This window comes from Perognathus longimembris, chromosome 3 (assembly GCF_023159225.1).
Source record: "Perognathus longimembris pacificus isolate PPM17 chromosome 3, ASM2315922v1, whole genome shotgun sequence".
NCBI lineage: Eukaryota > Metazoa > Chordata > Mammalia > Rodentia > Heteromyidae > Perognathus > Perognathus longimembris.
In genome coordinates, this window is record NC_063163.1 from 85,398,170 (window position 1) to 85,414,454 (window position 16,285).

General features: G+C 45.2%; 1 protein-coding gene across 4 annotated transcripts in view; it reads left to right on the plus strand.

The window, feature by feature from the left end:
• The first annotated feature begins 8,489 nt into the window (after positions 1-8,489).
• Positions 8,490-16,285, plus strand: part of Naa25 (N-alpha-acetyltransferase 25, NatB auxiliary subunit) — a 52,129-nt gene continuing 44,333 nt past the window's right edge. For all 4 annotated transcript variants that reach the window (XM_048342920.1, XM_048342922.1, XM_048342921.1 and 1 more), the window contains exon 1: positions 8,490-8,631. In XM_048342920.1, coding sequence (XP_048198877.1) covers positions 8,574-8,631 — 58 coding nt within the window. In that variant the 5' untranslated portion in view covers positions 8,490-8,573. The remainder of the gene's footprint in view (positions 8,632-16,285) is intronic.

Consider the following 16,285-nt stretch of genomic DNA (forward strand, 5'->3'; position numbering starts at 1 on the left):
ATGGACAGTGCTCAGGCCCTGAGTCCAAGGCCCAGGACTGGCAAAAAAAAAAAAAAACCCAAAAACAAACAAACTAGTTTGTTGCACTTTTTTCTGCTGCTTTTTGATAAAGATAATTAAAAGGTAGTATTGTTTTGTTTGGCCACTATCAAATTTGTTTTTATGGGATTAGATTTTTTATTCCCTCAGCCCTGCTCTGGCTAGACTAGTTGATTGGTGAATTGATGGATTGATTGATTTTTTGGTGTCAGTACTGTTTCCTGGATTCAGGGCCTGTGCATTGCCCTTTAAACTTTTTGCCACAACTCCACTTCTGGGTTTTGGGTATTGGATTTAAGAGTCACTTGGGACTTTCCTGCTCAGACTAGCTTTGAACCTTCCTCCTCACATCTCAGGTTCCTGAGAAGCTAGGACTACAGGCTTGGAATGCCCCTCCCCCTTTCTTTCTGGTACTTTTTTTGGATATTGGATACGACAAAGGGTAACTGTAGTAATCCACCCCAGAGTCCTTGGAGCCCTAGATTCATGGCATCCCACCCGGTGCTTAGCCCATATCTCTCCTTTTCTACCCATTTTCTCAAGTACCTTTGGTAGGATGGTACTATTATTTTGTGTTTGGTTTTTTTTTTTTTTTTTTGGCCAGTCCTGGGCCTTGGACTCAGGGCCTGAGCACTGTCCCTGGCTTCTTCCCGCTCAAGGCTAGCACTCTGCCACCTGAGCCACAGCGCCCCTTCTGGCCGTTTTTTGTTTGGTTTTAAAGTTTATCTGGGGTATAATCATACATAAAAAAGTAAAAAATGAGGGGCTGGGAATATGGCCTAGTGGTACAGTGCTTGCCTTGTATACGTGAAGCCCTGTGTTTGATTCCTCAGTACCACATATATAGAAAAAACCGGAAGTGGTGCTGTGGCTCAAATGGTAGAGTGCTATAAAGCCTTAAGCAAAAAAAAAAAAAAAAAAAAAAAAAAGAAGAATCCAGGGCTGGGAATATAGCCTAGTGGTAAGAGTGCTTGCCTTCTACACATGAAGCTCTCGGTTCGATTCCCCAGCACCACATATATGGAAAACAGCCAGAAGTGGCGCTGTGGCTCAGGTAGCAGAGTGCTAGCCTTGAGCGGGAAGAAGCCAGGGACAGTGCTCAGGCCCTGAGTCCAAGGCCCAGGACTGGCCAAAAAGAAAAGGAAGCCAGGGACAGTGCTCAGGCCCTGAGTTCAAGCCCGAGGACTGGCCAAAAAATAAAAGAGTAATTTTAAAAAAGTAAAAAAAAAATGAGTGTATTGGACAATGAAAAATTGCATAATAGTCTTATTAACATAACATGGGGCTGGGAATATGGCCTAGTGGCAAGAGTGCTTGCCTCTTATACATGAAGCCCTGGGTTCGATTCTCCAGCACCACATATATAGAAAATGGCCAGAAGTGGCACTGTGGCTCAAGTGGCAGAGTGCTAGCCTTGAGCAAAAGGAAGCCAGGGACAGTGCTCAGGCCCTGAGTCCAAGGCCCAGGACTGGCCAAAAAAAAACCCATAACATACCGCATGCAATTTCACCCATTTAAAGTATATCCTAGCCAGGCCCTGGCTAGGATATCTGTAACCCTAGCTACTCAGGAAGCTGACATCTGAGGATCCAGGTTTGAAGTCTGCCCAGGCAGAAAAGTCAGTGAGACTCTTATGTCCAATTCACCACCAGAAAACCAGAAGTGGCGCTGTGGCTCAAAGTGGTAGAGCATTATCTTTGGACAAAAGACCTCAGGGACAGGACTCAGGCACTGACTTCAAGTCCCATGACTGACCAAAATAATAATGATACCTCCATTTTGAATCTATAATGCCCATTACCATGGGAGCAAGAAATGTTTTCTCTCTTTTCTTTTCTCCCTACTTTAACCCTAAATCAACAAATCCTTGGTGATACTTGTACTTTGTGACCCTCTCTCTCTCTCTTTTTTTTTTTTTTTTTGCCAGTCCTGGGCCTTGGACTCAGGGCCTGAGCACTGTCCTGGCTTCTTTTTGCTCAAGGCTAGCACTCTGCCACTTGAGCCACGGCGCCACTTTTGGCCATTTTCTATATACATGGTGCTGGGGAATTGAACCCAGGGTTTCATGTATGTGAGGCAAACACTCTTGCCACTAGGCCATATTCCCAGCCCACCCTCTCTCTCTTGTGAGACACCCTGAAATGCTTTTCACGAGTGGATCTCAAGGACCTGAGATTTTGAGTGTAAATTGGGAGGCCCTCATCCATCCACCCTCCCGTGGTCCCAGGAGGCTGAGAGGCGAGCTTGCCTAGTGTGAAGCAGCTCTGGATTCCACTCCTAGGCACCCTCACCACCAAAACGAAAAACTGCAACCATCCAGCCCCGAATCCACGGGAACTTGAGGAGCTTCAGTCTCTCAGGGAAGTTCAGTATTTAGCTAAGCTGGGCTTTTTGTTTGTTTTTGTGGTGCAGAGGGTGGAACCCAAGGCCTCATATATGGATGGCCAGGGTTTTTCAGGAGCTACACCCCCAGTCTTGGCTTCTTCATTTCTACCTCCAAGTTTGTTGGCTTGTGTGTTTTTGGCAAGGGGACTCTCCACTTTTTTCCTCATACTTCTCAGCATCCCCAGGGCTGAAGGCTGGCTGAGGTGTTCACTTGCTCAGAGCACCTTAACAACTAACAAGGTACAAAGGGGAGCTGGAATGGGAGCGGTATGAGGAAGGCAAATCACAATGTCTAGCATAGAACACAGCACAAGCCCTTGTCTTTTTCATGGATGTAGGATTTGCAGAGGCCTTAAACGTCCATTTCTGTGTGATTTTTTTTTATTGTGTTTTTGCACCTAGTCACAATAATATATTCATCTATTACTAGGAAATGCTTGCGAAACCACTGCTGGAAGCCAGTTTCCTAATGGAGGTGCCAGGCCCTGACACACTCTGTGGGTGTGCCTTTGACCCTGAAATGAAATGCTCATATAATTATTTTTCCCCCTTACTTTCAACTCAAGCAGAGAACTAGAGATACTGCCAGCAATTGTGGAGAACAGGAAGGATGAGGGGTGAGTGTGTGAGAGTGTGTGTGTGTGTGTGTGTGTGTGTGTGGTGTCTGAGCAGAAAGGAGGGGTTCTCAGTTGACATCTGGGGACTCATACATATTCATGAGGACAGGGATTGGACCCAAGTTCTCAGAGCATGCTGGGTACTTTCCAGGCTGCCTGGTTACTAGGCAGAGTTCCCAGGAGCTGGGGCTCCCTCCCTTTCCTGGCAGTTTCCGCCCCCAGATGTCTGACCAGATAGCTCTGTCTACAGAAGATTGTTTGCCTCTCAGTCAGGTTTTCCAGAAAATCCTTCCATCTTCTCCCCCTTTGCTGTAGAAAAGAGTATTTCCCAGTTGAAGGAAGGGGTAAGGGAATCAGTCTAACCAGTCTTTGCAGAGAGTACTTTGGTGCGTGGTAGAGGGTTAGAATGCAGATTCCTGGGCCCACAGCACAGACACTACCTAAAGATTTCTTGGGGGCGGGGGGTGGCGTCACAGAAGTTACATTTTTTAAGTCTTGGAGTAAAGTCAAGCACTGGTGGCTCATGCCTGTCATCCTAAGCTATTCAGGAGGCTGAGTTCTGAGGATCATGATTCAAAGCCAGCCAGGGCAGGAAACATCCCCGTGAGACTCTTAACTCCAATTAACCACAGAAAAGCCAGAAGTGGAGCTGTGGCCTAAGTGGTAGAGCACTAGCTGTGAAAAAAAGAGCTCAGAGACAGCATCCAGGCCAAGCTCTATGACCAACAAAAAATAAAAATGAAAATTTGAGAGTAATTGCTGCATTCAGTGAAGTTGGAATATACCTTGGCTCTAATGGTCAATTAAAGGAAAAATTAGTAATAGACACACTTTTGATATTGTCAAGGATGACCTGCACGAATATTTGTTTATGTATTTATTTACTGCTGATATCAGGGCTGGAACTCAGGACCCCTCACTGGCTTGTTTGGCTTAGTTTGTTTGCTCCATGGCTGGGACTCCAGCCCAGAACTATGCCTCCAGCTTGGCCTTTTGCTGTTCAATTGGGGAGACAGTCCTGTGGAGGCTTGAAACTCCAGTCCTTCAGGTCTTAGGCTTCTGAGTAAGCTAGAATTGCCGGCATGCACCACCAGCACTGAGCTACTATTTTCTCTTTATACTTATATGTTTAGATCTGTGTGGAGTGTGCAATAAAGATCATGTCTTGTTTGCACTGCTAAGGATCAAGCCCACCAAAGTACATCACATTGTAGCCTTGTTTTATCTTTATTTTTAAATTTTATTTTATTTTTGCCAGTCCTGGGGCTTGGGACTCAGGGCCTGAGCACTGTCCCTGGCTTCTATTTGTTCAAGGCTAGCATTCTATCTCTGGAGCTACAGCGCCACTTCTGGGTTTTTGTTTATTTGGTGCTGAGGAATCGAACCCAGGGCTTCATGCATGCTAGGCAAGCACTTTACTGCTAAGCCACATTCCCAACCACTGTTTTATCTTTATTTTATTTTTTATTTTGTGTGTCAGTCCTGGGGCTTGAATTCAGGACTTTGGGCTTTATCTTTGAACTTTTTTACTCAAGTATAGTGCTCTACCACTTGAGCCACAGCTCCACTTCCAGCTTTTTTAGGGCAGGGGTGGGAGGTATGGCCAGGTGAATTGGATGTGACTTCAGAGAAGGAGGAGGTAACTGCCTCCAGGTATGCTAGTGCTAGTTACCTAGGTTACCTAGGTAACGCAGGTACTAGGCGCAGACAAACAGTTGGGGGGTATCTGTACGGAGTCCTCCCAGGGGTGCATCTTACATACCGGCCTTTTAATAATTATGTAAAAGGATGTAGACTCTCTCTGGCTACTTTCTGCTGGCAAGGGGCATCAACATTAGGGGTAAAAGGCAGAAATGTGGCCCCTCTGGGAGAAGGCGAGCAGCAGCTGTCCCTTGGTGGTAGATGCCAGTCCTTGAATGAAGCCTGGAAGAAGTCTTATGAGGCAGAGGCAGAGTATAGAAGTGGTGTGGACGTGGATATGGAGGGTAGCAATGGTACTGGTGAAAAGTCTTGCATGGCATCTTGAAGCAGTTCGGTTTGTGGAAAAAGGGCCATCAGGACTGGGGATACTCCTCAGAAAAAAAAGGAGAAAAATAGAGGAGAGTTTTGTCTGTTCTGATTCAAAGCCCTTCCCGAGGTCACAACACCGTATAGGTAAAGTTTGTTAAAGTAGGTAGCTGATGAAGGAGAGTACCACGTGGTATTCAGTCAGGAGAGAAAAGTTTATTCCTGAACTGCTGGCCTGTGGCCAAGACTATGTATGGCCAGAGAGAAGCAATAATCTATGTTTTCTTAAACAGGGAGACAATCCTTTCTCATCTCGAAAATGGCTTGAGCAACTTGGAACTCATATGCCATCTGGTGGATAGAATTAGAAGTGTGAAGCTGCTGCAAAGAGGATTGAGCCTGAAAGTGTCTCTCTTGTGCTCTCTCTCTCTCTCTCTTGTTTTTGTCCTCTAATTACTTGGGGATAAGAGTCTCACAGACTTTTCTACCTCTCACACACTTTTCTGCCTGAGCTGGCTTACAATCCTCAGATCTCAGCCTCCTGAGTAGCTAGGATTACAGTTGTGAGCTACCACCACCTGGCCCCATCCTCTTATCAGCTGGGAAAAATTCACTCCTTGAACTACTGGTAAAATCAAAACCATATCCACTTGATCTCAACTTTTAGTTTGAGGTCTTGTACCTCTCTTCTTTGATCTGTCTGTATTTTCTTTATTTTTTTTTGCTAGTCCTGGGGCTTGAATTCAGTGTCTCAAGCTCTTGCTCAGCTCTTTTGCTCATTGCTGGCATTCTACCACTTGAGTCATGTCTCCAGTTATGTTTTTTCCCCCCAGTTAATGGGAGATAAGTCTCTCAGATTTGTCTGCCTGGGCTAGATCTGAACTGAAACACACAGACCCCAGTCTCCTCAATAGCTAGGATTATAGAGGTGAGCTGCCAACACCCAGCTAATGCTTTCTTCCTTTGCACTTTGTTTTATTTTCTTTCCTCTTCCTCCTTTTTCCTTCTTCCTTCTTCGTGGGACAGGATCTCACTATGTAACACAGTCTTTCCTCAAACCCATAATTCTCCTTCCTTAGCCTGAGTAGAGATTACAGGTGTGTACGATCACACCTGTCCATGTCTGTCTCTTTATATGGACCAATGTCATCTTTACTCTTTGTATGAGGTAGATCCTTTCATTATCATAATTTTGCAGATGAAGAAACTTATGTTCAGGGCTTTCTAGTCACTTGCTTAGGATGTCATAGTCAATAGGTGTCAGAGTCTGGGTTTGGAGAAGAAGTTGTTTGATTTCAGAGTCAGCATTGTTGTTTATTCTCTTGTGAAAAGTTCAGGAAACCAGCCAGGCACTGGTGACTCACACCTGTAATCCTAGCTACTCAGGAGGCTGAGATCTGAAGATCACGAATCAAAGACAGCCCAGGCAAGAAAGTTTGTGATACTCTTATCTCCTATTAATCACCAAAAAGCCAAAATAAAAGTGGAGATGTGGGAAAAAATAGTAGAGGTGTGGCTCAAGTGGTAGAATGCAAGCCTTGAGTGAAAAATGCTATCCAAGAGCATAAGACTCTGAGTTCTAGTCCCAGTACTGGCACAAAAATAAAATAAAGGCTGCAGAGAAAAACCAGAAGAGTTAGTGGATGGAGAGATCCAGAAGCACCATGTCCAGGTCACATGTCCCCCACTGTTTGAGCACAGGGAGAAAGCTGCTCACTAAAACCGATCTGCCTCTGTATGAAGTCCATCCTTGCCAGGACTAAGTTGAGAAAATGGGAGCTCCTAGTAAATGAATAGCTGATGCATGCCAAGCACCACCCCATAATACCATCTCACACTGTCTCAAGGATGGGCATTAGGCTCCTAAGTGGTCATCACATTTGACTTGAATGACTTGAAATGACTCAGGGATTCCCAAGGGTGTGGAAGCTGTGGTCCAGGGAGCAGATCAGGATAGGCCCTAAGTTGGGTTCCTGCTTCACTCAGGCTCTGAGAACAAAGGAGAGGAGTGGGAGAAGAGAAAGCCAATTCATCCTACCTGGAGGTTAAACTGGCTTCCACCATAAGAGGAAATAATCCTCTACAAGTGTCCAGTTCTGTTACCTTGTTTTTTTGGTCTTTTATAGTTTTGTGATTTTTTTTTCCGGAACTGGGGACCGAACCCAGGGCCTCGCGCTCGCCAGGCAGGCGCTCTTATGCTGAGGAAGATCCCCAGCCCCAAGTGCCCAGTTCTGACCTCAGGTTCCAGAGGCTGCTGTTACAGAGCAGGTCCACAGCATGTTCTGGGTTGGCCACATAGAGGAAGCACACATCCAGCCTGCCAGTCTTTCTCTGGTACCATGCCAACAAAGGTAACCCCAAAATAAAGCTGAGTAGCCACAGGCCTAGCCAAGCACCTCCATGTGTCCCCCTTTTGAAGGTGCTGTATTTTTCCATTCTGGGAAAAATTTGAAAACTCAGGTGACTCCCCTATCTCTTTCCCTTGCATCAAAGGTGAACCCCAGGTCTCCTCCCTCCTTGTTGGTTAGTAGGGTTTTGGATAGGTGAAGTTTCCTCTGGGGTAGAGTTACCAGATTTAACAACAAAAATACAGGCCACCCAGTTGATAATGTATGAGTTTGTCCCCAATGTTACACTGTATTTTGTCTGATAAACTTTATTTTGGGAGTATTTAAATGCTTCCCATTAATATCAGCCCGAGTCAGCCGAGTTTTATGAGTTTATTTATTTAGTGTGTCAGTCCTGGGGTATGAATTCAGGGACTGTTCAATTACCCCGGGGTATTTTTTCCCCTCCAAAGCTGGGGCTCTACCGCTTTTCGGAAATAAGCCAGTTGGGAAAGATCAAAAAGTATCACAGATTTTCCTGCCCAGGTTGGCTTCAAACCCCCATCCTCAGATCTCAGCCTCCTCTGTAGCTAGGACGACAGGCCCCCAGAGCCCGGCTGCCACTTGCAACATGGTGTCCATGCAAGTTACTATTTACTTAGCATCCCCGAGGTTGGCTGAGCCCCAGGAGGAGAGGGACTCTGTCTTCTTTCCCCTACTTTCCCTGCGATTTTCCTTTTCTCAACAACTGAACAAAGTCAAGTTTAAGAAAAAAGGGGAGGAAGGGCTTGGTGGTGGAGCGCAGGCCTAGCACACAAGAGGCCCTGGGTTCGATTCCTCTACACACACACACACACACACACACACACGCACACACGGCAAGTCTAACTGGTTCTTCAGGACTGAGGTGGAGAGGCGGAGCCTGCCCTAACTTCGGCGGAGATCTTTCTCCTCTACCACCCCCTTTCAATAAGGACTTCCCACTCGTCAGCTCATTTCCCGGAGCAGGATGGATTAAAGCGGCGCCGAGGAAGAAGGCGGGTGGGGATCACTTCCGCTTCGGCGAACGCACGCCCAGTCTGGGCCCCAGCCTGTCGACTATCGCGATACATCGGCGGGATCGACGCTGGCCCTTTAACTGCGCCTTCCCGGGTGGGCCCGTCCCGCGCTTGCGCACTGTGGTTCTGCGCTTGTCATCATGGCGACGCGGGGCCATGTGCAGGACCCTAACGACAGGCGCCTCCGGCCCATTTACGGTGAGTGCCTGAGGCCAGCCTGGTCACCAGCCCGTCATGCCGAGGCCTACCCTGCCCGGGGCCAAAGCCCGGGAGGGGTACTGAGGGAGCGTGCGCGTGGAGTTGGCAGCCGAGGGGGCGGGCCGCGCGGGCAACTAGGCCGCAGCGGCGGCCTCGCGTAGTCTCCGGCCCGGCCTTGCGGAGCCCCCGGCCGGTAGCGGCGCGGTCCGGGCTGCGGCGGGCTTCGGCGAAGTGGGACTGACAGGGAGGCCGCTCTGACGCGCCCTGCCTTGGGGACCCGCGCCGCTCGGGGGTTGCGTGGCTAACGGCCGCCCCTGGACACTGGCGTCTCCCCGCAAGCGGAGACTGGTTCCGGGAAGAGGGTGGTGCAGACTGCCCGGGGGAGGATTCCCCGCCCCTGAAAAACAATTCAACTAAAATGACGGGAATGGGGCCTAGGGGATTGTCTGACTTGCTGGGCTGGGGTGCACGTGGAGAAACTGAGGCCCACAGCGGGACGCAAGGTCACCCAGACGAGGCCCAGGCACCGAGTCGCCCCACTCGGAGCTGCGTGCGGGGAGAAACAGCTGCTCGGGCGCACGTGGGAGGCACCGGGAGGGGGTCGTGGGCTCAAAATAGCCGCGGAGTGCCTGAAATTCGGCAGCTCTCCTGCCACTTTTTCTGTAGCCTGCCTTCCTCGTGCTCAGTGGATCATCCCTTTCTGTCTCTTACCCCCACCGGCTTAAGATAAATCTTGGTGTTGTTCTGCCACCCTGCTGGAAAAATAAAAATAAGCCCCCAGAATTGAATTTTAGAGAAAGGACCTTCTCAGTAACTGAGATCTATCATTAGACGATTTTTTTAAAGCTTTTTTTTTTCTTTAACATTTCCTTTCCTTTTCTCTTAGAGGGTTGGGTGTGTGTGGTCTTGGGCTATCTCCGTTAACGGTGAGGCTTCAAGGTCAGTGGTTTTTGCAAAGGTAGTTTTCGAATTTATAGTGTGATTGCTACTAAAACTTCTCTTGATGAGGACTATAGGTGGTGTGTATGTGCATTCATGTTTCTGGCTCAATAGATCCTGCATTTTTTGTGTGATGCTTTACTCTCAGATCTTCTGATCCTAATAATTCTGTGAGGTGTGTAATAGTGCGTAGAATATATATGTCAGTCACCATTCTTAGTCTTGTATTAATTTGTTTTATACTCTTGGCATTTTATATGGAATTTTTCATTTAATCTTTACCCATTCTTTGAGGGTTAATGTTTCTTCCCCTCCCTTTAACTTTTTTTTTCTTTCATGCTGGTATGGGTGTTTGAACTCCTACTCATTCACACTTAAGTTTGTTAGCTCAAGGGTGGTGCTATACCATTTGAGCAGCATCTCTACTTCTAGCATTTTGCTGGTGTTGGAAGTTAGAGTTTGGGGGATTTTTCTGCCTGGACTGGCTTCAAACTTCAGTCCCCAGATCTCAGCCTACTGATTTTTATTTTTTGGACAGTTAAGCAAATTTGAGACCATTCAGCTAGTACTTCTTGGAGCTGGGGCTTGGACTCCAGGCTCCTTCTTAGCCTGTAAGCTAGAAATCCCCTCACTTTGAGTTGTAAACACTGACTTGCCTAATGTCACACTTGGTAAATGGCAGAGATAGGGCTTTGGTTTCCCTTTCCCCATTGCTGGGTGTCCACATCCCTTGTCCTCCGGTATGTTTTCAGAGGGCAGAAGTGATACATAGAATGGGGTGATAGAAGAATGTAAGAACTGAGTTCAGTGTTCACAGTATGTGATTCATAACAGCTTTGTGTAGCCGCTGCCTGCATACTTTATTATTATTATTATTATTTTTGGTCAGTCGTGGAGTTTGAACTAAGGGCCTGGGTTGCTTGCTGTTCCTGAGCTCATTTTGCTCAAGACCAGTGCTCTACCACTTTGAGCCATAGCTTCATTTCTGGCTTTTTTTTTTGGGGGGGGGGTGGTTAATTGGAAATAAAAGCCTCATAGACTTTCTAGTTTTCTGGTGTTTAATTGGAGACGGGAGCTTCACAATTTTCCTGCCCTGTCTGGCTTTGAACCATGATCCTCAGATCTCAGCTTCCTGAATAGCTGGGAGTAAGCCCACCAGTGCTGGGCTTGCCTGCAGAGTACTTTTTATTTTTTATTTTTATTTTTTGGCCAGTCCTGGGGCTTGGACTCAGGGCCTGAGCACTGTCCCTGGCTTCTTTTTGCTCAAGGTTAGCACTCTGCCACTTGAGCCACAGTGCCACTTCTGGCCATTTTCTGTATATGTGGTGCTGGGGAATCGAACCCAGGGCCTCATGTATATGAGGCAGGCACTCTTGCCACTAAGCCATATCCCCAGCCCTTTAAAGGTGTAGCCCAGGCTGGTCTCGAACTCGTGATCCTCCTGCCTCATCCTCCTCGTTGATTACCGGCGTGCGCCACCACTGCCGGCCAGAGTACTTTTAAGAATAATTCAATTCTTAAAGTTCTTGAGACCAAAGAAATGCCTTTGGTCCCCATATTCATTTGGAATTAATAGTATTTTTGAGCTGTCCAATAAAAAGCACCATTTCACATTGCTGAATGTCAGGCTGTATTAACTCGAAGTGACATGTATTCTCAAAACAGAACTCAGTAGTTATGTAACTTTTGTTGTCAACATGGAAAGAGGATTAGAAGAGGCTTTCTTCAGGAATCCTAAGGCGATTAATAGAAACTGGCAGGAATAGGAAAAGAAAGGGAACAGACTGTCTGACTATAGCACTTTTTTGTGTGTGTACCAGCCCTGGGGCTTGAATTCATGGTGTGGTCACTGTCCATGAGAGTTTTTTTGCTCAAGGCTAGTAATTTATCATTTGAATCACAGCTTCATTTCCGGCTTTTTTGGGGGTGGTTAATTGGAAATAAAAGCCTCATAGACTTTCCTGTTGGGGCTGGCTTCAAACCTTGATCTGAAGATTTTAGTCTCCTAGTAGGTAGATTACACAAGTGAGTCACCAGTGCTCAGTAAGCGACTAGAGCACTTTTGACTTTGAACTTCAGACTTGTTGTTTAAACATATTAATATTCCAAACAACTGTTAATCCTTGAGTCCTTATGTGTTCACTGGCTTGCAGGTAAACAAGGTGGTCTGTGATGGAGCCTGTCCACCATTCAAGAGTTGAGTAATCCCATTAAGTACTAACTCTTGGCCTCACTGCCCTGTTAGGTGGCATTTTTGTGATCGTTGTGGAAACTGGAGGCCAAAGAGATTAGCGTGCTCACTCTTGTACCAATAGATTATAGAGCTGGGATTGAACACAGCATTCTCATAGGAGAGACCAGCATTTCACCAAGTGCAGCATCATCACTGTCTTTGTATGACAGGATTTTCCAGTGGTGAGAAACCTTGCCTGCTACTTTAACTCTTTCAGGATAGTGTTTCATTGTGAAATTGTAGTGGGTTGTCTAGAGAAGTGGCCTCTCCCTCCCTCACCATGTAGTGCAGGCTGGCCTAAAATTTTCCATCCTCTTACTAAGTATCCTGAGGATGGGGATTACAGGCACGTACCATCATGCATCTGGCTTTTTTGAAATAGTTCTTTTGTTCTATATAGTTTTCACCAGCTTTTGTGCTCTTGTATGATTTCTAACTTTTTTTTGTTGTTTATTAATTGAACACAAATTTTTTTACAAGGTGTTGTGCAAAAAGGGTACAGTTACATAGTAGGGCAGTGTGTACATTTCTTACGTCCTGTTTTTCTATCCCTTCTCTAGGTCAGGTAGACATATATACAATATACAATGTATCAAGAACATATACAGTATTCACAGACTTGGTCTCTACTGTCTCTCTGTCTCCCTTTGTTAACAGTCATATATCAGGGAGATCATGCCCCTTTGTTTTCTGTGTTCTAGGCTTGTCTCACTCAACATTATTTGTTCGAGTTCTGACCATTTCCCTGCGAATAACAATATTTCGCCATTCCTAATTGCTATGTAGTATTCCATTGTGTATAAGTACCATATTTTTTGGATCCATTCATCTGTGGAGGGGCATCTGGGTTGTTTCCATATTTTGGCTATTGTGAATTGTGCCGCGATAAACATGGAAGTACAAATGTCTTTTTGATATCTTGGGGTTTGCTGTTTAGGATAGATGCCTAGGAGTGGTATGGCCGGGTCATAGGGTAGGTCTATATTGAGCTTTTTGAGAAACCTCCATACTGTTCTCCAAAGTGGTTGTACTAATTTGCACTCCCACCAACAATGGAGAAGGGTTCCTCTTTCCCTGCACCCCCTCCAGCATTTGTTGTTGCCTGAGTTCAGAGTATAGGCCATTCTAACTGGGGTGAGGTGGTATCTCAGGGTTGTTTTTATTTGCATTTCCTTTACCACCAGGGATGTTGAGCATTTCCTCATGTGTTTCTTTGCCATTTTTATATCTTCTCTTGTGAAGTCTCTCTTTAGCTCTTTTGCCCATTTCCTAATTGGTTTATTGGGCTTGGAGGGGCTTAGTTTTTTGAGTTCTCTGTAGATGACCGATATCAGGCCTTTGTCTGTTGCTGTGCTGGTAAATATCCTTTCCCATATCGTTGGCTGTCTTTCTATTTTGGTGGCTATGTCCTTAGATGTGCAGAAACTTTTTAATTTGTAGTAGTCCCATTTGTCGCGTCTTTCCCCTATTTGTTGTGCCCCTGGGACTATATTCAGGCAGTTCCTTCCTGTGCCTGTAAGTTCTAGCATCTTTCCTACTCTGTCCTTCAGTAGTTTCAAGGATTCAGGTCTGATATTGAGGTCCTTGATCCATTTTGAGTTGATCTTGGTGCATGGTGATAGGCTTGGGTCTACTTTGAGTTTTCTGCATATGGCTTCCCAGTTCTCCCAGCACCAGTAGTTGAAGAGGCTGTGTTTATTCCATTGTATGTCTTTAGCTCCTTTGTCGAATATCAGTTGGCTGTAAGAGTGCGGTTTTATTTCTGGGTCTTCAATTCTAATCCATTGGTCTTCTGATCTGTTTTTATACCAATACCATGCTGTTTTTGTTATGATGGCCTTGTACTAGAGCTTGAAGTCTGGTATTGCCATCATTAACTTTAAAAGTATTTTTAAGCCAGGTGTGAGTGGCTCCTTGTTACTTAGGAGACTGTGATCTGAGGATGGAGGTTCAAAGCCAGCCTGGGCAGGAAAGTCCATGGGCAAAAAGGTCAGGGACAGCCCCTAGGCCATACATTCAAGCCCTAAGACCGGCACCAAAAATTAAAAAAAAAAAAAAAAAGATTTTAGTGGTTATGGAGGGGCAAGAATGGGGACAATAAGCAAAATGAACTCCAAGAGATGGAAACAGGAGGATTTTACTGTTGTCAATGTTTAATGTACTAGCTGAATTTCCTTTGATGTACCCCCTGTGGTCACTGTATATGATTCTGGTACACTGGATATTGTATATATGCTTATGTGAATTGGGGAAGGGAAAGAAAAATGAAGGAGGGTGTAACAAATATGACAAGAAATGTACTCATTACCTTATTATGTAACTATACACTCTCTATACATCATCTTATCAATAAAATGTAATAATAATAATAAAAGAATGGGGACAATAAGAATGTTTGATTCTATGCTGGGTGCCAGTGGCTCTTGCCTATAATCCAATGTACTCAGGAGGCTGAGATCTGAGAATTGTGGTTCAGAGCCAGTCTGGACAGAAAAATCCCCGGTAGACTCTTATTTAAAAATTTTTTAATTTTTTTTCTCTTATTTATTGTCAAAGTGATGTACAGAGAGGTTACAGTTTCATATGTTAGGCCTTGAGTACATGTCTTTTTTTTTTTTTTTTTTTTTCCTTTTGGCCAGTCCTGGGCTTGGACTCAGGGCCTGAGCACTGTCCCTGGCTTCTTTTTGCTCAAGGCTAGCACTCTGCCACTTGAGCCACAGCGCCACTTCCGGCCGTTTTCTCTATATGTGGTGCTGGGGAATCGAACCCAGGGCTTCAGGTATACCAGGCAAGCACTGTTGCCACTAGGCCATATTCCCAGCCTTTTTTTTTTTTTTTCCTTTGTCAGTCCTGGGCCTTGGTCTCAGCGCCTGAGCACTGTCCCTGGCTTCTTTTTGCTCAAGGCTAGCATTCTGCCACTTGAACCACAGCGCCACTTCTGGCCATTTTCTATATATGTAGTGCTGGGGAATCGAACCCAGGTCTTCATGTATACAAGTCAAGCACTCTTGCCACTAGACCATATTCCCAGCCCCCCGGTAGACTCTTAATCTCCATTTAACTACTCAAAAACTGGAAGTGGTATTATAGCACCTAAGGCCCTGAGTTGAAGCCTCAACTGACCCCCCCCAAAAAAAAAAAACAAAAAACTTTTATTCTGTTACATAAAGTACCCCCTCATCTCAATTGGTAGTGGAAATGATAGTCTGATATTACACAACATTTGTGAGGACTGTGGGATTTACTAGGTTAGCAAATTGCAAAACAGGAATGGAGACATTTCTAAGTAGAAATGTCCATCAGCACCCATGTCCCATGCACAGGTCCTTGCTGTAACTGTTGTACCTCCAGTCTTTGACCAGCCTGGTTCAGGAGAGTATGATTCCCAGCAATATCTTCTCAGGGACAATAAGAAGTCAGGCCCTGAGTTCAAATCCCAGGACTGGCACAAAACCAACTTTGTGAGTTTTGTCTGTTCTCCCAAGAAACACCCAAAGTATTGTGGTAGTGAACTCTGTCTTGACTTCTTATAGAAAAATCACTTCATACAATCAATTTTTCTTGCTTTGTTGTTTTTGTTGGTCATGGGAATAGAGATTAGTGGCAGAGTGCTCAGGTAGCATGTGCAAAGTCCTGGGTTCTATCCTCAACATTGAGTCAAGGGATGGGGGAGGCACTTATTTTTCTAGTACTTTCCTTGAACTCAAGACCTTGCTCTCACTTTTTTTTTTTTTTTTTTTTGTTGCCATTGGTTGTGGAGCTTGAACTCCGGGCCTGAGTACTGTCTCTGTGCTTTTTAGCTCAAGGCTATCATGGCTCGCTACGATTGTGAGCCTTTAGTGCATTGACCTGCTTGGTGTGGTCCCTTTGTGTTTTGTTTTGTTTTTTCCAGTCAGGGTCTGTCTATGTAGAACAGGCTGGCCTAGAACTACTTTTGTAGCCCAGACTGGGCTTGAACTCTGTTCTGCTTCTTCTTCCCAAAGGGCTGGAATTACAGATATATACTTCTGTACCTGGCCACTTTGTATCATCTTTGTTGTATTAAAGGAGAGGGCCTTTCAGCCAGTTTTTTTTTTGTTGTTGTTCAAACAAGTATTGTTTAACTACTTTGTATCATTTTTTAGATAAATGTATCTCTTTTATCCTAATAGACTACTCATTTTTTTCTGTACATTTTTGTTCAGTTTTTTTCTTATTTATTGTCAAAGTGATGTACAGAGAGGTTACAGTTTCATATGTTAGGCATTGGTTACATTTCTTGTACTGTTTGTTGTTCATTTATTTTTATCCATTCTGGGTTTTCTTGGTGTTGGTTTTTTTTTTTTTTTTTTTTTTTTTTTGGTGCTGGTACTGGAGCTTGAACTAAGAGCCTCACATCCTCATATTTAGTTTTTTCACTCAACCTTCATTTCTAGATTTTTCTGGTTAGTTGGAAATAAGATTTGTGTGCCAAGGCTGGCTTTGAACCGTGGTCCTTAGATC